Source organism: Ovis aries, chromosome X (genome assembly GCF_016772045.2).
Source record: "Ovis aries strain OAR_USU_Benz2616 breed Rambouillet chromosome X, ARS-UI_Ramb_v3.0, whole genome shotgun sequence".
In the NCBI taxonomy this organism is placed as follows: Eukaryota; Metazoa; Chordata; class Mammalia; order Artiodactyla; family Bovidae; genus Ovis; species Ovis aries.
This window is the reverse complement of record NC_056080.1, coordinates 15271322-15295819: the sequence shown is the minus strand read 5'-3', so window position 1 is coordinate 15295819 and position 24498 is coordinate 15271322. Positions and strand designations below refer to the sequence as shown.

General features: G+C 41.0%; 1 protein-coding gene across 2 annotated transcripts in view; it reads right to left on the bottom strand.

Annotated features, from left to right (window-relative positions):
- REPS2 (RALBP1 associated Eps domain containing 2) overlaps positions 1 to 24498 on the bottom strand; it is a 246918-nt gene that overhangs the window by 129812 nt on the left and 92608 nt on the right. For both annotated transcript variants that reach the window (XM_027963581.3, XM_027963582.3), the window contains exons 6-8: positions 10573 to 10711; positions 2617 to 2680; positions 487 to 629 (exon numbers count right to left, since the gene is read on the bottom strand). In XM_027963581.3, the coding sequence (XP_027819382.1) occupies positions 487 to 629; positions 2617 to 2680; positions 10573 to 10711 (346 nt within the window). The remainder of the gene's footprint in view (positions 1 to 486; positions 630 to 2616; positions 2681 to 10572; positions 10712 to 24498) is intronic.

Sequence of the window (24498 nt, the reverse complement as noted above, 5' to 3'; positions counted from 1 at the left end):
CAGCTGGGGGTTCAGGAGTTGCCTGGTCCACAATTTTTATGAAAGATGCAAAGAGCTGACTTATTTGAAAAAACTCTGATGCTTGGAAAGATTGAGGGCAGGAGGAGAAGGGGACAACAGAGGATGAGATAGTTGGATGGCATCACCAACTCAATGGATATGAGTCTGAGTGGGCTCCGGGAGTTGGTATTGGACAGGGAGGCCTGGCATGCTGCAGCTCATGAGGTCATAAAGAGTTGGACATGACTGAGCGACTGGACTGAACTGAAGTGACCTTGGTTTAAGTCCATCCAGACAGTACTCACACTCACCCAGATCATCCCTATGACTCACATGATAAGTTGTGAGTCTAATATCAGTTAAAGACAGTAACTATAGATACAAAGAACTCCTCAAAGTATGTGGACATCATCTTAAAAAACAAAAGTTTCTTATAAGGTCAGGATGGGAAACACCTAAGGTTTGGGATTTATGACCAGGCCTTACCTGCTTGCAGGTACTCTGGCTGCAGAGTTGGAGGCAGGCCCTCAGGCAGTGGGTAGCCGTTCTTTCGGGCCACAATGAGGTGAAATGCAGCACAGAACTCTGGCAGGGTCAGGGCTCCATCGCAGTCGGCATCACTCAGTTCCCTAAATATAGCAGATATCATGAGCGCCTAACATGGGGCTCAGAGGGAAAGTTGCTCAGCCTCAAACATGCAAACACAACTCCTAGGCTCCCTGGTGGCGGCCCTGCAGGATCCCCCAAACTCATATAAAATCTCAGGAGGCCACACAGAGGATGAACAATCAATACCACTAGCATAAGTAGCACTTTATAAATAAAAATTTAAAGTCTTCAAGTTGTCCAGTAGATCTGTTTTTCTAAGGGAATGCACAATCAAAAAACTATGGGATGAAAAGGAATAGGATGCCCACAATTTCACAGTTAGCTGACACTCATTCAATAAATGCCTGGTGTGAAGTGCCCAAGCCTGGCACCTAAAATAGTTGGAGGAAGGGCTTGCCCTGCCCTTTCACCTGGCCCTGCCCTTTCACCAGTGTCCTGGCCATTACTCAATTACCCAAACTCAGATACAAGTACTTCATTTTTCAGCTTTAAGGAAAAACCTTGAACTTTTCAAGTCACACAAATGTTGTATCAAAAATTTGCTTGAAAATTCTCTCCGGGAAAAATACAAATAAGCTCAGTAAATACTTGTTGAATTATGTTTTCAGATAAAAATAGCAACTAGGGTAGGCTGGAACTGGATGAGATGAAAGTAAGAAAGGCAGAGGCTTGAAAAGGCTTATCTTTGCTTCAGTCATTGTTTTCCACTGAAAAGCAGAGACCGACTTGCCAAAACAACTAAGACCCCATAAGCTCAACCAGTCTCTTAGGCATACAGAGACAAATATGCCTGTGTTAGGACAAGCAGAGAGAGAAGGCATATTTTTTCTACTTGAAAGAAAAACCATGGAAGGTAAGCTCTGGAACTTTCCTTTGGAACCTCACACCCACCTCTCCTTGGAATATTCAGAAAATACCAGCCCCCCAGCGTAAGGAACCAGGGAATTTTTTTTAAATGATAGGTGGAGAGAAGCCCACAAACCTTCTGTGGATACATCTCAACAAAAAGATAGGAACCCTCATGCCGATAATGTTAAGACTGGGAATTCTGCCGAAACAGACTGTATTCTTTACAAAATGATAACTTCTTTTTTCCCAAGCTTTAAAGCCTAATAATGTTTGCCATTTTTTCTTTAATGTTAGAATATATTGCTAAAGAACCGAAAGCCAGATCAGGATCCCAGATACGGTAGCATTTACAAGTGTCAATGGAATAGTTTTTCAATATGATGCACAAAACATGACAAGCAATTTTAAATCCTACTATAATTTTTTATAAATCCTCATTTTAAAAGTTTTACATAAATATTCCAGTACTTTAATTATATATTTATAGCAGCATGGCCTCCCACTCAGTCTCGAGGAAGAACAGCCGACACACAGCCAGGAGCTTATAGAGGCACCAAACGCTTTCATAAAAGCAAACAGAGCCATCTGGACCAGGCTGTGAAGCCCTTCTGGAGCCAGGGATGCAGCTGGCACGGCAGCAAGGTACAGAGTGCACCATAGCTGCAAGTCTGAGCCAGGGTCCAGCTGATAAACACAAGCCAAATTTATGAAACTCAGAGGCAGCAAGAATAGTCAAATTTAACTTAATTCCAAAATATCTGTGGACCTTCTGTTCACCTGGCCTCATAAAATATTATAAAGAATAGCTTTTCAAGGTTTTCTAGTTATGTGCAGCACATGAAGTAGAAAAATCTGAAAATACACAAGATGGAAATTCTCATATGCTCACACAACTGCTTATATTGAAAAGGCATCTAGGTGAGGATACGAATCAGGAAATTACTTTTTAAATAGGCAAAATAGTGAATAATACATTCTGGACACTATTCATTGCACTTTTCATATAATAACTTAATCTTCACAGCAACAATAATTTAAGTTCTATTATTAGGTTGTTTTTAAAAAATTCAAAACATTATTGCTTTAAAATGCAAAAGTAGAAGCTAAGGGATAGCTATGGATAACAGTATGAAACTACAAGGCATTAATTGTACTTACCATATATAGGAGAGTTCTGGAATGGAAAGTTTTGATTTGGTGAAGAAGTTTTTGGCAACAGAACCTGTCAAGAGCCATTGTTTAAATAAATCATTAATTACTTACCTAGAACAGCTTTTTTATTTATGTATAGATGAATTACCAGTTTTTTCATTCAGCCATCCCTACCATATAACAACCACAAACATAACAATTATTCATCAAAGCAACTACAAATCATGTGGCTAAAAGCAACATACAAACAGCTTTTAAAAGAATATGTAAATCAGGATAGGCAAAAGAAGTAGTGACATAATACTTATTATCACATGAAAAGTATATTATGTTCAGGTTCCTTCTTCATTTTTCTGAAAATCTGCAAAATTTACTAAAAATTTAAAAGATACAAATATCAAAATTTTCAAAATAAAATCTGTCCAGCATTTTAAATGAAAGGGTATGTGAAAGCAATACACAATCATGGTAGGAAACAAAGCAAAAAGAAGAAAATGAATACCACTAACCTCATCACACTACAGATAAGACAGGCATCATGGGAAAGTGTTTCAGTGAGATTTTAGATCTCTTGGTGGCTCTTCAAGAATTGTATCCAGGAACTATACAATGACGACCCTGTATGCAAGACAGGAAAGAGACACAGATGTGTATAGCGGACTTTTGGACTCAGAGGGATGATTTGGGAGAATGACATTCTAACATGTATACTATCATGTGAACTGAATCGCCAGTCTATGTCTGACGCAGGATGCAGCATGCTTGGGGCTGGGGAATGCATGTAAGAATTAAAGATTTTAAAATTTAAAAAATAAAAAACTAAAATTACAAAAATAAAAAAAAAAAAAGAAAAGAAAAAGAAAAAAAAAAAAAGAATTGTATCCAGGAACTATTACTACTTCCTTTATTCATTGGAAATTCAATAATATCAATGGAAATGATTCCATTCTGCATCTTACATAGCTGCATGCTCCAGCTGCACTTAAAATGTTTAGTCTCAATCCTTATTGAGATTGAAATTTTTATGCTTTCTGCTCTCAAAACAGTTTCACAATTCTAACACAAAAATTAGTCAAGTCAAAGCCCTAAATGCTATTCTTAACTGATAAAGTCAAATGTCTTTCCTTAGTGATTGTAAGTCTTCTAATTGGCCTTAAAACAAAGGATTATAATGGACACTAAAGCAGACTTATTTTCCATTGATATATAAAGGATCAAAGACAAGTACCCTATAAACGAATGAGCTTCCTCCCCCAGAGCACCCTGGAAATAATGGTGACATAGGACTGTTGGCCATCCATATAGCCAACTTGTCAAACATTTGTCAGAAATGTCTTGAGGGAAATCCCTCATGGTACACTGGGCAAGAATCCACATCATGGGTTCAATCTCTGGTTTGGGAAGATTCCACATGCTGCAGAGGAACTAAGCCCTTGTGCCACAACTACTAAATGCTTGCTCTAGAGTCCATGAGCCACAACTACTGAGCCCACATGCTGTAACTACTGAAGCGCACACACCCTAGAGCTTGTGCTCTGCAACGAGAAACGACCACAATTAGAATCCCTGCTCACTGCCAACTAGAGAAAGTCCACGAAGAGCAACAAAAACACGGCACAGCCATAAATAAATATTTTTTAAAAAGTGTTGAAAGCATATTTGTCAGCTATTTTATAGATATAAAGGCATTCTCTCATTTCATTCTTCTTTTTCCTCGCTGATTACCTTTCTTCAAAGCACAATACACTCAAACCCACAGCTAGAGATCTGGCCTGGCTTGGCCTTCACACAGTAGAGAGAGTAATGGTCGTCCCACCCACAGGGAAGCTGACAGCTAACAAGTACAGAGAGAGGACACTTGAGAAAGCCCAAGTGCTCCCTCCTTTGGTGTGGACAGATGCTCAAACCAGGAGCTGGAACCCACACCCCAGCCTCCTCCCAAGCAATGAAGAAACCCCAAACCAGCCTCCTTTTCATCTTCTCTCCAGTCATTTTCATATCTATTTGAGACGAACATGTGAGAGAAGAGGTAGAAGGGAGACTTAAAAGCTGTTGGCATTCAAATATTAAAACCATGAATCCAGACTTTTTCTTATAAAAGGGTCTCTCAGCCCAGTAAACTACAGCTACACACAGCATTTCCCTTAGAAGAAATGGAGTAGCCCTCATAGTCGAAAAAAAGAGTCCAAAATGCAGTACTTGGATGCAATCTCAAAAACAACAGAATAATCTCTGTTTCCAAGGCAAACCATTCAATATCACAGTAATCCAAGCCTATGCCCCAACCAGTAATGCTCAAGAAGCTGAAGTTGAATGGTTCTATGAAGACCTACAAGACCTTTTAGAACTAACACCTAAAAAAGATGTCCTTTTCATTATAGGGGACCGGAATGAAAAGGAGGAAGTCAAGAGACACCTGGAGCAACAGGCAAATTTGGCCTTGGAGTACAAAACTAAGCAGGTCAAAGGCTAACAGAGTTTTACCAAGAGAACACACTGGTTATAGCAAGTGCCCTCTTTCAACAACAAAAGAGAAGACTCTACAAATGGACATCACCAGATGGTAAACAGCAAAATCAGACTGATTATATTCTTTGCAGCCAAAGATGGAGAAACTCTACACAGTCAGCAAAAGCAAGATCAGGAGCTGACTATGGCTCAGATCATGAACTCATTACAAAATTCAGACTTAAATTGAAGAAAGTAGGGAAAACCACTAGACCATTCAGGTATGACCTAAATCAAATCCCTTATGATTATACAGTAGAAATGACAAATAGATTCAAGGGATTAGATCTGATACAGTGCCTGAAGAACTATGGATGGAGGTTCATGACACTGAAGACAGGACGCAGTGATCAAGACCATCCACAGGAAAAAGAAAAGCAAAATGGCAAAATGGTTGTCTAAGGAGGCCTTACAAATAGCTGAGAAAAGAAGAGAAGCTAAAGGCAAAGGAGAAAAGGAAAGATATACCCATTTGAATGCAGAGTTCCAAAGAATAACAAGGAGAGATAAGAAAGCGTTCCTCAGTGATCAATGCAAAGAAAGGAAAACAATAGAACGGGAAAGACTAGAGATCTCTTCAAGAAAATTAGAGATACCAAGGGAACATTTCATGCAAAGATGGGCACAATAAAGGACGGAAACAGTAAGGACCTAACAGAAGGAGAAGATATTAAGAACAGGTGGCAAGAATACACAGAAGAACTATACAAAAAAGACCCTAATGACCCAGATAACCATGATGGTGTGGTCACTCACCTAGAGTGAGACATCCTGGAGTGAGAAGTCAAGTGGGCCTTAAGAAGCATCACTACAAACAAAGCTAGTGGAGGCGATGGAATTCCAGTTGAGCTATTTCAAATCCTAAAAGATGATGCTATGAAAGTGCTACACTCAATATGCCAGGAAATTTGGAAAACTCAGCAGTGGCCACAGGACTGGAAAAGGTCAGTTTTCATTCCAATCCCAAAGAAAGGCAATGCCAAAGAATGTGCAAAGTACCACACAATTGCACTCACATGCCAGCAAAGTAATGCTCAAAATCCTCCAGGCTTCAACAGTACATGAACCGTGAACTTCCAGATGTTCAAGCTGGATTTAGAAAAGGCAGAGGAACCAGAGATCAAATTGCCAACATCTGCTGGATCACTGACTGTGTGGATCACAACACACTGTGGAAAATTCTTCAAGAGACGGGAATACCAGACCACCTGATCTGCCTCCTGAGAAATCTGTATGCAGGTCAAGAAGCAACAGAACTGGACATGGAACAACAGACTGGTTCCAAATCGGGAAAGGAGTACGTTAAGGCTGTATACTGTCATCCTGCTTATGTAACTTATATGCAGAGTAAATCATGCAAAATGCCAGGCTGGATGAAGCGCAAGCTGTAATCAAGACTGCCAGGAGACATATCAATAATCTCAGATATGCAGATGACACCACCCTTATGGCAGAAAGCAAAGTACTAAAGAGCCTCCTGATGAAAGTGAGAGAGAAGAATTTAAAAGTTAGCTTAAAACTCAACATTCAAAAAACTAAGATCATGGCATCCAGTCCCATCACTTCATGGCAAATAGATGGGGAAACAATGGAAACAGTGGCAGATTTTATTTTCTTGGGCTCCAAAATTACTGCAGATGGTGACTGCAGCCATAAAATTAAAAGACGCTTGCTCCTTGGAAGAAAAGTTATGACCAACCAAGACAGCATATTAAAAAGCAGAGACATTACTTTGCCAACAAAGTTCCGTCTAGTCAAAGCTATGGTTTTCCCAGTAGTCATGTATGGATGTGAGAATTGGACTATTAAGAAAGCTGAGCACCGAAGAATTGATGCTTTTGAACTATGGTGTTGGAGAAGACTCTTGAAAATCCCTTGGACAGCAAGGGGATCCAACCAGCCAATCTTAAGGGAAATCAGTCCTGAATATTCTTTGGAAAGACTGATGCTGAAGCTGAAACTCCAATACTTTGGGCACCTGACGTGAAGAGCTGACTCATTTGAAAAGACCCTGATGCTGGGAAAGATTGAAGGCGGGAGGAGAAGGGGATGACTGAGATGGGTGGACAGCATTACTGACTTGATGGACATGAGTTTGAGTAAGCTCCAGGAGTTGGTTATGGACAGGGAAGCCTGGCACGCTGCAGTCCATGGGGTCGCAAAGAGTTGGACATGACTGAGTGACTGAACTGAAGTGACATACAACATTGATCCATCAGTGACCAAATTTTAACACATCCAATATACAGAGACATTTGAAAAAAAAAAAAAACAAAGACCAGTAACCCATTATAAGCTTCACAGGTGGTTCAAAGGTAAGGAACCCACTTGCCAATGCAGGAGACACAGGAGACCCAGGTTGGATCCCTGGGTTAGGAAGATCCCTTGAAGGAGGGAACAGCAACCCACTGCAGTATTCTTGCCTGGAAAATTCCATGAACAGAGGAGCCTGGAGGGCTACAGTTCATGGGGTCACAAAGAGTCGGACATGACTGAGCGACTAGCATTTCATTTCATTTCCCAGAATTAAGATCCCACATGAAAGAAAGAGAAAAAGGGAGAGAGAAAGGGAAGGAGGGAGAGAAGAAGGAAGGAAGAAAACTATGATATAAGGAATTGTCTGGCAGTCCAGTGGTTAAGATTCTGTGCTTTCACTGCTGGAGGCCCAGGTTCAACCTCTGTTTTGGGAACTAAGATCCCACAAGCCAAAAATAATAATAATAAAACTGTAATATATATTCCATATATATTCCTGCTTAGAAGCAAATAAACTCTTACATTTTCATGACCTTGAATTAAGCACTGATTTTTTTAGATATGATTGTTGTGCAAGCAACAAAAGAAAAAATAATCTGGACATCAAAATTAAACTTTTTTGCTTTGCAAGACACCATCAGAAAAATAAAAGGACAAGCCACAGACTAGGGAAAAAATATTTTCAAATCATATGTCTAGAGAATTTGTATCTAGAATACATAGAGAACTCTTACCACTCAACAATTTTTTTAAATGGCAAAGGAGGGACTTCCCTGGTGGTCCAGTGGTTAAGAGTCTATGCTTCCACAGTGAGGAACACAGATTTGTCCCCTGGCTGGGGAATGAAGACATCATATGCTGCGAGGTATGGCCAAAAACTAAGAAAAATTTTAAATACAGAAAAGGATTTGAATAGGCATTTCTCCAAAGAAGATATACAAATGGCCAATAAGAGCATAAAAAGATGGTCAATGTCATTCTTCATGTACAAAGAGACATCACTTCACATTCACTAAGGTGGATTCAACCAAAGATAGTAACAAGTGTTGGCAAGGATGTGGAGTTATTAGAACCCTTAGACACTGCTGGTGGCAATGCAAAGTGGTGCAGTCACTTTGGAAAATAGTCTGACTGGTTCTCAAAAGGTTAAGTATAGAATTATCATATAAGCCAGATATTCTACTCTTAGGTATATATCCAAGAGAGACAAAAACATACATCTATACAAAAACATGTACACAAATGTTCAGAGCAGCATGATTCCTGATAGCCAAAGAGAAAACAACCCGAAAGTCAATCAAATGATGAAAAGATAAATAAAATATGGTCTGTCCATACAATGGAATGATAATGGAGTGAAGTTCTGGTATATACCACAGCATGGATGAACCTTAAAAACATGCTACGTAAAAGAGGTCACACACCAAAAAACACATATTACACAATTTCATTTATATGAACAGCCCAGAACTGGCAACTCTATAGACAGAGAAAGTAGTTTAAAATGGTAACTTAAGGCTAAGGGATGGGTGGTAGGGAAAGCAGGAATGGGAAATAAATACTAGTAAGTAGGTGGTTTGGGGGGAAGTGTTCTAAATCTATTGTTCTTCAGTTGTTAAGTCATATCTGATTCTTTACTACCCCATGGACTGCAGCATGTCAGACTCCTCTATCCTCCACTATCTCCCAGAGTTCTACATCTAGATTGTGACTATACTAAAAACATTGAATAGTACACTTTAAATAGATGAATCTTACAGTATGTAGACTTAAAGTGTTTTTTAAAGGGGGCCATTAATTGGTTGCAATGTATGAAGCTCTCCTGCCCTTGATCAAACGAAAATTTTGAAAACGCAGTTGCGAGACAATCAGGGAAATCTGAGCAAGACTTGATATTAAGCAATTTGTGGGTTATTTTGTGTTTTTTTTTTTAATGTGCCAATGAGTTGTGGTTATGTTTTTAATAGTGGTCTTATCTTTACAGATACATCCTGAAATATTTTCAAATGAAATGGTCTGGAAATTGCTTCAAAACCATCAAGGCTCAGAGAGGCTATAGATAAAAACAAATTGTGAGAGCTGAGTGGTAAGTATATAGAGGTTTGTTATACTAGCCACTAGAGTTGTGTTTGCATTTGAAACTCTGTGAGATATAAAGGTTTAAAAGAAAATAAAAACATTCCTAACAAGTACCTATTTTCATTTGGCTAAATATCTGTATATACATTGCGAAGAAACTCATTTAAGCAGTGTATAAAATGAACATGTGGTCAATACATGAAATCTGGGTTTCTGGGTTTTCTTTTAAAATCATTTTGTCAACATTAATTTGTTGTATCTACAACATTCTGCCTTCAAATAAAGCCACTACTACCAATCAGACAATGATATCTGTGTTTATACAGGTATATTCCAACTACACACTGCATGTCCAGAGAGAAAATTAATTTTAGTCCACACTGCAATGTGTCAGGTAACAACTATCAAGGACATACTGTCATTCTTCACAATTAAAGTATAAAAACAAAGTTTTATGAATTTTTCTTCCAGACTCTACTATTTCAGCTTGTTTACTCTTCAGCCAGGTGAAATATAGGCACGTAGGAACAAAATCAATTCCTCTCAGCTTGAATTTTGCATGAGAACGCAACAGGAATATATATTTCTGAAGATACTACAGAAGAACTGATATATGGACATAAAAATGCTGGCCAATTTTCCAACCAATTTTTTTCCTCTCAGAAAAACCAGAGAAAGACTGGAGTCAAAGAAAATGAGCATGAACTTGAACTCTAAGGTGTATATAGCATAAGGAGAACTGTGACAGCAACTCATTGGGAGGCTACACTATGTCCTTGCTCTAATACCAACATAATGAGTAAGCAATTAAAAGTGTCACCTTGGTGTAACACTCATTTCCAGAACTGCTCCAGCTAATAAGGCACAGGATCTGGACCAGGACGCTTCATATTCCCATTAAACTCCTTTGAGATGGAAACATAAACTTCCAAATACCGTTGCCAAGTATTTTTCTACATGGATTATAGTTGGTAAGAAATTCAACCTCAGAGAAAAACAAACTGAAATCATAGAAGGTTTTTGTACTCATTTTGAATGGACTATTTCTCAAGATGGGCACTGTTATTTATGTGAGACAGTAAGCTGGGACCTGTGTTCTCACCCACCACACTTCATTACCTGAAATGAAGGAACTCGGATCAGGCTGAAGGGACCGGAACTGGTTGACATAGTACTCGCGCTGCTCTTCCGTTATCCTCCAGGGTTCGTCTGGGTAACTAGTGCTGTTATCCTGCAGTTCTCTCTCCACTGAAAAGGACTTTAAAAAGAAATCAATAAGCAAATGCTCACAGAATCTGTCTTTTGTGAAATGAAGTAGAAATATTAAATCCCAATAAAAGTTACCGAGGATTATACTTATTTTTTCCTCAAGGGAATAAATGTGAACACCTCGTGACTAGAGTTTAATGTGAACATAAACTTCTGAAGGGCAGACATGATGCTTTATACCTTTTTGTGTGTGTTCCCCAAGTTGCTAACAGGACTAAACATGAAATATTGAACACTCGGGTAAGTGACAAAAGATTTACCAATGTGATGAAGGGGGGAAAGTACAAGCATTCCTTTCTTCAAATATTCGCAACAGTTTGATCCTTTCAAATTAGCTAAGCAGATCGTAAAATAATCTAGATTCTTTTTAAGTCATTTTTTAAAAAATCTAAAACAGTTATAACTACGTCATCTTTTTTTCTGAATCATTTCCAGTGTATAAATATGGGAATCAAATGCTCAGAATCAAGTCCCATGTCCCCAGGTCCCACTTGAGTGGCAAGTCAGAATCATCAAACCTCTCATTCCACATTTGTGAACTGAGGGTTCTACTTAGTAACAGAGTGGAGTGCAGAGATGGGCTGTCATGGTACCGCAACAAACATAACAAGGGGTGCATCTGACCTGCCACTAGGGGGCATGCAAGCCAAAGTTGAGAATTTAAGGATACAGAACCAGTGTAGTAGTGCAGGAGAGCAAGCTCTGCGAGGGAACCGGAAAAGAAGCAAAAATGGTGATCCTGGAAAGAGCAGCCCAGAGCTTTGTTCCATCCCTCCCGTCTACTCTGAGGTTAAGGTGCTTCTTGCAAACGCCACCTTCATGGAACAAGGAGGGTAAGCCTTTAAGACAAAAGGAGACTAGGAAAGAAGTATTGCTACTAATGAGCCATCAGGTTGCCTGCTTTTTGAACGCACTATCAAGGAACTAATCATTAGGAAGGTATTCTAGTCACTAGCACCAGAAAAAAACAGTAGATCATCTCTGTCCCCTGCCCCAAATTCCCCAACACACACACACCCCATTTTGGAAGTAATTCTTCCCAGGAACACTTGACTTTCCTCTAATGCCATTCAGAGAAGAAACAAGTCTATAAAAGCTTGAGTTGTAATATAACCTTGAGATGCCATCTTTGAAGTTTTCATACTAGATGAGTTTCCACTAAATGTAAGTCAGACCATTTTTAAATGCCCTGGAAGTCATTATCCATTAATTAATGCCTTAAATTCAAAGAGTGTTTTGAAACTCACAAAGTATTTCACCCTCTATCTCACCTGAGTACCTCAAACTTTTGAGAAGTAGCCACAGGAGTTAGTAGTATCATTTTCCCAGATGAAAACTGAGGCTCAGAGAGTTTAAGGGACATGCCCATAGACTTCATAGAACTCCTGGAGTCAGCAGATAAATGCAGTTTTTTTAATCTGTTGCCAAAATTTCCATGCTAGGTGTTGGCTGCTACATTCCTTGGTACTAACATGGAAGCTTCTACTCCCCTAGAATGCATTCCCCTTCATGCCTGGAACCAAAGCTGCCATACCCAGTCGTTGTTAGCATCAGCCCATGCTTGTTCTTTTCCCAATCCCATGACCATCTGCTCACTCTATTTCCTCTCTCATATTACCTGACTCCTGAGTGGCATCAGTAGTCTCTTGTTCTTAGTCGCTCAGTCATGTCCGACTCTTTGAGATCCCATGCACTGTACCCCATCAGGCTCCTCTGTCCATGGGGACTCTCCAGGCAAGAATACTGGAGTAGATTTCCATGCCCCTCCTCCAAGGATCTTCCCAACCCAGGGACTGAGCCCAGGTCTCCCACATTGCAGGTGGATTCTTTACTGTTTGAGCCACCAGGGAAGCCCAAGAATACTGGAGTGGGTAGCCTCTCCCTTCTCCAGGGCATCTTCCTGACCCAGGAATCGAACCAGGGTCTCCTGCATGGCAGGTGGATTCTTTACCAGCTCAGCTACCAGGGAAGTCTAACCTGACAGTAGAAATCAGGAATAAAAAGGAGAAAGTGATTGATTTTCTCTGCTTAAACGCTTACAGTATGACCTGTTACTCAATAAAACAAATTCACCTCCTCCACCTTGCTTTTAAGACCCTTATAATCCAGCCTCCTCCTTGGTCATATAGCAGGCTTCTGACAGCCCATATGGTCTCTCCTCATGGGTCAGATTTGTGCCTTCTCCCCAAAACACTCTTTCTGTGATCCCAGTGTGCACAAATCCTACCCATTCACAAGCTCCATGGCCCTGAAGGGCTCTCTGATGTACCTGTCACATCCATAGGCACTGCAGAGGTGCTGCCTGCTCCCTAACCCCCCAGCTCTGCTACAAAGATGGGTCTGGTACCACATGTGCACCACATGGCCCAACTCATGCCTGATCTCCTCCACCTCAATCCAGGTAAGGGTGGGTGGGCGCACAGGATGCTCTGGTGTAGAAAGCTCTTCTCTAGAGAGAACAAGCTGGGCCAGATGCTCATTCTTGGGGATATAGATAAAACTGGAAAGATAAACCAGCAGAGAAAGCAGACCCTGAGCAGATGTACAGCAGAGCTGCGGTGTCAAGCTGGGGCCAGCTGGGACTTAAAGTCATGAGAGAGCCAGAACCAAGCACAAGCAGAACCTGTGAGGTACAGAAGTACTAGAAAGAGTCCAGGGGTTGTTGGGAGCCAAAAGGTAAATGGACACTAAAGTCAACTCAACTAGGGCAAAGCCTGTTAATAGAGGAATAAATATGAATAACCAAGAGCTCCCATTACTGGGGACCACTGAGCCACTCCTTGTCTCTCATTTTTTGGATTCCCATGAGAATCCCAACCCCTTTCTCCTTCTCAAGAAAACTTAAGCTGACAAGAAGAGCACCTACTCCTTAAAACCAAAAGTGCCTTCCAACAACAAGGGAGGACATGTGAACACTGGGCAACCTGTACATGGTGTGGCCCTTCTACCAGCTTGCACAAAACACATTCACTGACCCCAATCTCTTTCCCTTTGCTTCTCACTGCATGTTTTTAACTGATTGGACAAACTCAAGTGATTTGAGCATCTTACAATGTGAATCCCAAGTATCATACAGTTTTTGAACATTTAAAGTTGTTAAATATGTTCCTTCAGGTTTCAATCTGGAGGGCAAGAGTTGTATCATCTAAGGCTTAATTCCACATACAATCCCTAGCAGGCACAGCACAGACACTACAAAGCCAGGTGAAGGGCCACTTATTGACAGGCTCTAATAACTTCAGGGTTATATCTTATATTGAAAGAGATGCAGAAACACTACTCTAAGCTGTGCTTAATGAAAGAAAGCCTGTAAATCCATTTCATCTTTTAAAGCTTGAGATCTATCAACAGACCTCCCTTTCAGTCTCATGGTCTGATCTCTATGGAGAGGTCTCAAGTTCCTCATCCATTAAGTGAGCAATTTCAGAGACAGGTAAAGGCATATGGAAGGGGCAGATCACATGCCACATATCTGAAGCCAAAATATTCCAAAACAAAGCTGATCTATTCCCTGGTGGCTCGGGCGGCAAAGAGTCTGCCTGCAATGTGGGAGACCCAAGTTCGATCCCTGGGTCGGGAAGATCCCCTGGAAAAGGGAATGGCAATCCACTCCAGAATGCCTGCCTGAAGAATCCCATGGACAGAGGAGCCTGTTGCGCTACAGTCCATGAGGTTACAAAGAGTCAGACACGACTGAGCGACTAACACTTCACTTTCACTTTGGGTTCATTTGGAGGAGATGGTTCCCTGTATCTGGTCCCGGTGGTGAGATGGCAAACCTGGGTTCTGCTGCATTGCAGGCAGATTCTTTACCATCTGAGCCAACCTCAATGAACCCAAAAGCAAGCTCCTCCATCCATGGGATTCTCCAGGCAAGAATACTGGAATGGGTTGCCAAAAGGCAACCATAATAATCAAAGATCTGAAAAGTCAGTCACCTAAGAGAAAATGTCTACTTGCAAAGACTAGAGGCACTGAGAAATGGAGATGGGGGAGCAGGGAGCCTTGGGCCTCTGAAGAGAAGCCAGAACCAGGAGGAGCTCCACCTCCACGTGTGCCCAAGAAGCACCCCCAGTTTCACCCTACCTCTAGTGGTCTGGTTGACTGGGTGGAGATCTTTGGTACTTGGTGCCAATTTTGAGCTCTGGCAGTATTCTCAAGAAAATATAAAAAGAGAGAGAGAGAGAATCTTCCACATCTGTGTGCTTAAGCCACATACATATGGTTCATTATACAGTTTCTCTAGACACAGGAGAATTAGATTTGCTTATATTTAAAACATTCAAACCCTCGGTTTTGTTTCAAGTGAAATCCAAATATCTCACACTGCAAGTTGTTATCTCTGGGGAAAACAGGCTGTTTATAATGAAAGAGACTTCAAAAGACTCATTAAAAAAGTAATACTATTAATAAAATCCCAAAAGGCAACATCTACCCCTAAAGTATCTTAAAATCAAACATAGTTAAAAAATATGAATTGCAAGAAGGCATGTTGGGGAGAACTTAAGAAGGGAGTGTATGTTTTTTCAACTACAGAACATTTCTGTTTAGCATATAATTCTATCCTGGAGGCCTCCTATAAATGCTGCCTTAGAGTCTAGCCATTTCACCTGAGGGTGCAATGATGATCGTAGAACAAAGTCCTTTTGGTGCTTAGCAAACAACAAACCATCTGGGGGAGCAAAAACTCCTAGCAAGCCCACAGTGTCTATGTGAGGACACCTCCCCTGTTAACAATCTTTTGGAAATAAGAATGCCATAGAACAACCACAGATCAAAGCATGATTTCATGAACAAAGGTGTGAGAGGACTCAACCACCCTAAAGGGAAAGACTGGCTCACAGGCTGTAAGACTGGACTATAGCCTACATGACCATTAAACTGCCTAAAGAAAGATCATAGGAACTGATCCATCATGGGACAGAGAAAAAAGAAGAGTCAGAGAAGCAAATGATAGCTGTGCTTCTATGTGGGATTATGCTGGCTGTCCTTTGATCATTCACGCCCTACCTGCCTGGTGTATGGGTCTCACTGAGTGGTTGCCCAGCCAGGAATGACATTTTCCAGCCTTTCTTGCAGTTAGCCACAGACATGTGACTAAGTTCAAACCAATACAGGGGGAGTGCAAGTGACCTGCACCAATGCCCAGCAGGGCTAGCACCCCTTGGTTCTCCTCTGTGCTTCCCCCATTGGCCCACTGAGAAGGGGATAGCAAGGCCACAGGACACAAGGAGTGCTGGCACCTGAATCACTATGTGGAGGAAAGCTGTCTGCCAACCTGTGAGATGAGTGAGAAACAATCTATTGTGGGAAGTCATTAACACGCAGGTCATTTGTTATAGCAGCTATTACTCTAACCAACCTACTCTTGAAGCGAGGCCCAAAGGAAAGGCAGAGCTGCCTAGCACCAATGGCACAGCCACTCCTGCACCAAAGATGAAGCACGAAGCCATCCTCTTTTTGTAATATGACCACCTAACCACAGCTTTCTAACTGGATTGCTCATGCAGACTATCTATAGGAACAGCATGCAGATGCATCTTTACAGCCATCTTTCTGTGCTTGAAAGATATGACTTTCTATGCTTGAAAGATATGACTCTATCTTTCATGAGTTTGCAGGAGACTCTAAGGGAGTTAGTACAGAGTAAAGAAAAAAAGAGGGCTATGGTAAAACTGAGAAAAATTGTTAAATGAAGAAAGGAGCTAGAGGAGTAGACAGAGCTCAGTGATTTTGTCTTTCACATCCAACCATTCTGTATCATACTCTGTCTATATAGTCTTGTCCTGTTTCCCACCTCACTCTCATTCTAACATAAGGCCCATGATGACAGGAAATTGTTTCTATTCTGATAACAGTTATATCCCCAGCGCCTAGAAAAGTGCCTATCAAGCAGTAAACATTCAAAAGATGTCTGGCAAATGACCGGAAAAACTGTCAGTTCTAACTCACAGACAGAACAGTTAACCTGAGTTCTCCTATAATGACTGGAGCTGAACTTTAAATGCACTTACCAACAATCGTCACTCAGCAGTGTAAAGGCTGGACTCGCCTATGAAATCAGAGAGGGTAAAAAACTTTTTTTTTTAACTTTTTAGTTTGAAATAATTATAGATTCACTGGAAGTTGCAATAAATAATTTCTGGTTTTGCCTACAGTGAAGTTAATCACAATTAAATCCTAACAGAGCAATTTAACTTTATCAGTTTCTTCATGGAAATAAATCTACAAAGATGCCTTTAATCACATATTACCAAACTTACTTAAGGATCTAATCTCAACAGCTTAGAAGCCTGAAGGCCAAACTATAGGAATCTCTTGAGTTTAATGAGCAACGCACAGTTGCTGCTTATTAAGATAAACTAAAAATTTTTTAATGATCACCACAGACATCGAAGAATGTTACCTAACACATATTCATGATTTTGCCAAGTGTCAGACATTGTGAGCACCTAATATACTGGATCTGTTTTCATCTTCACAACAACCCTGCAAAGTAGGCCCCATGAGCTTCATTTTGGAGAACAGGAAACTGAGGATTAGGGAAGGGAAGTGACATACCAAGACCACACACCCAGTAAATGGTAGAGTCAGAATATGAGCAGAGTCCAGAACAGGTACTCTCACTCAGCAAGCTCTGGGGTTCTTCCTATCTTAAACATCCATCCATCCATCCTTTAACGATGTACCATTTCCTTTTAAGAATTAACCGCACAGCAATGCCTATATTATTGCTATTAATTCTGCAGATATAAGATCTCAGTTGAGGATCTGACTCAACTGAGGATGTGAATATCCTATACTTACACCTCCCTCCCCATTATCTAGTTTAGTTGCAGATTCTGGCCAGTGAACTATTAAATTATACAGAGCACCATCTTATTTCTTACATAACTTTTGCTTATAGCATCTGGTATGTTTTCATATCAGGAAAAAAATGACCATGTCTGTCAGCCTCAGGGCATGCTGGCATGGTAGCTAACCCTTAGAGGTTACTTACTATTTCCCAATGGATGAGTCAAGGACAAAATGTTACAGGCAATCTACCCTGCAAGCAAGACTGCTGGGAGGGCTGAAAGGGTGCAGACTAGTGAAGAGTCCAGAAGAGTAAGGCGGGGGAGAGAAGCACTCAGTCAGTAGCACCTCCTGTTGGGATAGGTGATAAGGGGCATGACACCACCTGCCCCACTGAAGTCTGGGGATACTGATGCACTTAGGGGTGAAATGGTGCTGCTGTAAGGAGCCTTTCTTGTTCACACCACACTATCTACTAAGACCAAAGGGGCCTAGGAATCAAATACCACACTCCTTTGCAGCTTTACAAAGTACTCTCTGACACCAGGAGTTCAACTGGGTGTTTTCAGCTACATCTAAGAGGCTAATTCAGAGGCACCCTGACTATCAATCAGTGGGGGCCCCAGCTACTACCACAAAACTTCTGAACACCATAAACCTTTAATGAAATGCTCACAGAGATGGGGTAGAAAAGCAACACTGACCCCACAAGTAAAATGTGCTTATTTGCTTTCATGTAACTAACCTGTCTAACCACATGGATGCTGGAATCCTCATAGGTACCAGCCTACCATTTTGATATTTCTCACTGCCTCTAAGCATGGATTCTGAAATACCTTAAGGTGGCAACCCAATTAGTCATGCTATTTACTGAATCAACATCTTTATGGGAAGGATGTCCCATAAACATCCTTCAATCTCTATCCCAAGCACCCTCTTCTTATGTCCTGGAGCCACCTTTCTTTCAGTGATCCAGTATCTCCTTAATATTCTCATCCTGTAATACATGTTTGCCTTTCATGTAGTAGTGTCTCAGTGAAGAAATTAGGTGACTACAATCACTTGAATCATTAAGCAGTGTGGGTACATTGGGAGCACCCAAGGAATACCATAAGAGACAGCTACAAAAGATGTAGGCTGAGAAAAGTAAATTTCAGTATCATTCAGTAAAATGTTTTAAAAATAAGGGATAGAAAATTTCAAAACGAATTATAAGCAGATGGAAATAAGTAGGAAAAGGAGGCTGGATGCTGTGAAATACAGGACCTCTTTGTGGTAATAACAGTGACCACTGGGGTATCTGTGGGTTCTAGGTAGAGTCAGGGAAGTAGAACACACACATCAACCATCTACCCCTTAGGAGATGATCAAACTCCAGCTAGGGTTTGAAATTAAATGGGGAATGAATGTGGTAAAACAAGATGTCAAACTAAGAATAAATCACATGCATTCCTATAAAATTTATCAAACTAGTTTTTCCAGTTATACACAAAGGCAAACAAACATATACCCTCTCCCTCCCTCCCTCCTTTCCCCTCCTCCTTCCATTTAGTCAGAGGAAGAGAATTTGGCTGTTTCAGCAACACATTGTATTGATATTTACCATCCCTAAAACAGATTTTCCCAGCCCTAATCTCTACCCATAAAGAATCTGCCTGCAATGAGGGAGACCCGGGTTTGATCCCTGGAGTGGGAAGATCCCCTGGAGAAGGAAATGGCAACCCACTCCAGTATTCTTGCCTGGAGAATCCCATGGACAGAGGAGCCTGAGTGGACTACAGTCCATGGGATTGCAAAGAGTTAGAAACGACTAAGTGACTAACACTTTCACTTTCTCTCTCTACCCATAAACTAATTCAACTTTGCTGTCAAGAAGGTAGAAACAACAAATCAGTGCCAGCAGGCCTGGGGTGCTCCAGAACCAAAAAGACGTGGAGTTCCTAACCTCCTCCAAGTGCATCGGGGACCCAGGACCTCCTCTCAACCATACAAGAGAAATGCTAAAAAAAACTACACCAGTATTTCATTTTTTACTTATCATACTGACCAAGATTCCTAAGTTTCTTAGTACACTGCATTTGCATGGATATGAGAAAAGACACACTCTCATACATTGTTAGTAAGTGTATAAATGTGCACAGTCTCTAATTTGAAAATCTCTACCAAAAACTAACAATGTACAGCCATCTCACCCAGTTATTCCATTTCTAAGAACTGATCCTACATATATACAGTAAGTTTTGAGAATCTGCCCCTAGAAGACTATTAAGTTCATCCCTTCAGAAAGGAAAAAAAAAATCACAGCACGTATGTTTACAGTTTAAAAATTGAGTAAAAGATATTTTTAGTGGGATCTAGTTGGAAGGATATTTTATTTCTCAGACCAGTCTCCCTAAAGCCAGGTTAAGGTATACTGCATGTATTACATATATAAGAATAGCTGTATGTGCTTATATATACATAAAACATTCCCAAAATGATACAAAACAAATGGACTACCTTGGCTACCTCATGGATGGAAAACCGAGAAATACAGGATGCCCATTCCTCCAGGTGAGGCTCACAGATAAATGGGTGAACAAGCAATGAACTGCTTTTTAAGAATGAAAAAAAAAGGGAACCCGACATGTACAAGAAACATTCGAAAGTTCTAATACTTCATGCTATCAATGGGGAAAAAGCATAGATAAACTGAGACAAAGGAGAAAACCAAGAAGGCAAGAGTGAGGCTGAAGAGGGCATTTTAAGAAGGTGGTCATTGTTAAATGCTGCCAAGGGATCAATAAGACACAGACTTAACACAAGGTAGTTTCTGGCAACCATGGCAAAGACAGAAGCAGTGGTGTATGGTGGGAGCAGGAAGGTCAATTCCAAACCCTACACCAGCAAAATCATAAATGACTATGCGATCTAGATGGTTAAGATCACTTGTGAAAAGTAGACCACAAAGGGGCTTCCCTGGTGATCCAGCAGTGAAGATTCTGTACTTCTAATGCAGAGAGAGTGGGTTTGATCCCTGGTTGGGGAAACAGGATCCCGCATGCCACATGGCCAAAGGAAATTAAAATTAAAATACCACAAAATGATCTATCAACACACTACAACAGAGAAGGAGGAAATAAGATTTATCATTTCTTTACAAACACTGTCAACTATTCACCAACATAGGTTGTGTGCTCAGTATCTGAAATTTCATGGGGAAAAATATCCAACATCTGAATGAAAAAATAAAAACATCTGGGCACTGAATCCACATAAGCACCTCTGAAACGCCAAGCCCACAAAATGCAACAGTGCCGACCCAGAGTCCCTGAAAGCCTCCCCCAGTTCCCAGAGGCCATGTCCCTTCCAACGAAGACATGAAGGACTTAAATACAAGGCCACAGAGGAAGCTACAAGAGAGTGAGGCTGTCATGGGCACAGCAACGTGGGGAATGAGTGACTCCGGCACAGTCTAGCACCATGACCAATCCCTATTAATCGTCTACCACCAAAATCCTTCACATCACATCCTCTCATCTACATGGCTAATTCTGGTTGGCATCTGTTTTCTGTGATGTGCAGTCCAGCCAAATCAAGTTGACAGGCATAAGAAGGAAACCTAAGAACTGAAGAAAAACACATCAGCCATGAAAACCACAGACTGCTGTCCCAAAAAAGCCCTTCTTCTCTTAAACTGAAGGCAATGCTCCAAACAGGAGGAGGGACCTCCACTGACACCAAACAAACATTAAGGGAATCAGACAGTTGCAGAGAATTACAATGGACTATTAAATCCATTCCAACTAATTCACGTTACAGAAAAGAGAAGGAACTTGCCTCAGGTCACGCAGCATATGGCTAGACCTGGGCAAGAACCTGTCTGACTTTTGTGCATGATCCCATAAGTCCTCTTAATGGCCAATGGCTGCCAAATACTTCTATTCAGTCCCGACTGTCCCCAGGCTCTGGCCACATATATCCTACCATCTCCTTGACACTGCCTTTTGGCTGTCTCAAAAGCTCAAATCTCAACACTGATCTTATGATCTTGCCTCAATACTCCCAACACTGGTTTTTCATTCAGGGCTTCTCAGATTAACAGATGACATCACCATCCATCCACTTCCTCAGACAAAGACCAGAGAGTGGTGTCCAGTGTTTGAACTCTAGCCCAACTGCTTCCTAGCTGTGACCTTAAGCAAGCTAAATGAAGTCTTTATACCTCAGGTTCTGTCATCTGAAAAATGGGATAATGATAGAAATTACCTTATAAGATAGTTCTAAGCACAGCAAGAGAGGTGAATAAAATGCAAAGCTCATAGTAAATGTCTCTGTTTGTGGAGCTCCCTCTCTCCTCTTGCCTGCTTTCCCCCAGCCCCACTCCCTCACCTGGACAATAAGGATCAGCCCTTCCCCTTTCAACTCAAATTTGATTTCCCACTGGAAGACTTCCTTGATCAACCCCTGCCTGCTAAGGCTGGGTCCTAACTTCCCACCTCCATTTTTCATCCTCAAAGCACAGTATAATTTCTGCTCACCACATATCATAATTATATATTTGCTTTGTGATGGTCTGATCAATAGCCACCTCCTCCAGTAGTCTGTAAGCTCTAGGAGGGCAGGGAATGGGAGTGTTATATCTCATTTTGTACTCTCAACATGGTACCTGGCACTTAACAGGTGTTTAGTAAATATTAGTTGCTTCAAGTACTCAAGAAATAGAGGAACATATTTAATAGAATGGGAAAGACTAGAGATCTTTTCAAGAAAATCAGACATATCAAGGGAATATTTCATGCAAAGATGGGCACAATAAAGAAAAGAAAAGGCAAGGACCTAACAGAAGCACAAGAGATTAATAATAGGTGGCAAGAATACACAGAAGAACTGTACAAAAAAGGTCTTAATGATCCAGATAACCACGATGGTGTGATCACTCATCTAGAGCCAGACATCTGGGAATGCAAAGTCAAGTGGGCCTTAGGAAGCATCACTATGAACAAAATTAGTGGAGGTGATGGAATTCCACCTGAGCTATTTCAAATCCTAAAAGACGATGCTGTGAAAGTGCTGCACTCAATATGTCATCTAATTTGGAAAACTGAGCAGTGGCCACAGGCCTGGAAAACGTCAGTTTTCATTCCAACCCCAAAGAAGGGCAATGGCAAAGAATGTTAAAACTACCATACAATTGCACTCATCTCACATGCTAGCAAGGTAATGCTCAAAATCCTTCAAGCTAGGCTTTAACAGTATGTGAACCAAAGACTTTCAGATGTAAAAGCTGGATTTAGAAAAGGCAGATTGATCTTTGATTGAAGATCAAATTGCCAACATCCAATGGAGATAGAAAAAGCAAGAGAATTTCAGAAAAACATTTACTTCTGCTTCACTGACTATGTTAAAGCCTTTGACTGTGTGGATCACAACAAACTGTGGAAAATTCTTCAAGAGATGGGAATGCCAGACCACCTGACCTGCCTCCTGAGAAATCTGTATGCAGGTCAAGAACTGGACATGGAACAACAGACTGGTTCCAAATTGTTAAAGGAGTCCATCAAGACTGTACATTATCACCCTGCTTATTTAATGTATATGCAGAGTACATCATGGGAAATGCTAGTCTGGATGAATCACAAGCTGGAATCAAGATTGCTGGGAGAAATATCAACAACCTCAACTATGCAGATGATACCACCCTAATGACAGAGAGCAAAGAGGACTAAACAGCCTCTAGATGAAGGTGAAAGAGGAAAGTGAAAAAGCTGGCTTAAAACTCAACATTCAAAAAATGAAGATCATGGCATCCAGTCTCATCACTTCATGGCAAATAGATGGGGAAACAATGGAAACAGTGGCAGATTTTATTTTCCTGGGCTCCAAAATCACTGCAGACAGTGACTGCAGCCATGAAATTAAAAAATGCTTAGAAGGAAATCTATGACAAACCTACACAGTGTATTACAAAGCAGAGATATCACTTTGCTGACAAAGGTCCGTATAGTCAAAGCTATGGTTTTTTCCAGTAATCATGTATGGATGCGAGAGTTGGACCATAAAGAAGGCTAAGCACTGAAGAATTGATGCTTTCAAACTGTGGTGCTGGAGAAGACTCTTGAGAGTCCCTTGGAGAGCAAGGAGATCAAACCAGTCAATCCTAAAGGAAATCAGTCCTGAATATTCATTGGAAGGACTGGTGCTGAAGCTCAAATACTTTGGCCACCTGATGCATAGAGCCAACTCACTGGAAACAACTCTGATGCTCAGAAAGATTGAGGGCAGGAGGAGAAGGGGGCGACAAAGGATAAGATGGATGGATAGTATCACTGACTCAATGGACATGAGTCTGAGAAAACTTTGGGAGACACTGAAGGACAGGGAAGTCTGGCATGCTGCAGTTTATAAGGTTGCAAAGATTCAGACATGATTTAGAAACTGAACAACAATAAGTTTTTTAAAGTGCTCAGGAAGCATGTTTACCAGCAGAAAAATGGGCCTAGAGATTAGAAGAGAAGGCTTGGGACACCAATCTAAAGGAGAGCCCAAGGCTATCGCCTGCCAGGTGGCTACACAGAAAGGGCCTGGTGAGCCCCATCTGACCATAGTGAAGCTCAGGATTTACTGCTTGTTTGACCATCATTCTAACAGTTCAGGATGTGGTCTCCACAGCACTAGAATCAGCATTAGACTCTGCAGAAACAAGGACAGCCATACCTTGTAGATTTTTTTAGATGAATCCCAGTCCCTCTGATACCTTTCTTAATGTAACTATCACTCCACAGTAGGTGTGATTCTCATGTTTAAAAACTCTTATTTCTGTACCACAAGACCTCCAAATGCAGCCAACTACTCCATCTGGGTGCTCAGCTGAAGAAAAAACTGTCTGTTCCAACTTAGGGGTAAAACTAGCTCTACTGGGCTTAGGAGAGAATGGCATCTTGGCTCCCCAGTGTGGTACCAATAAGGGATTTTTCAGGAATATTTTTTACTATACCTAAT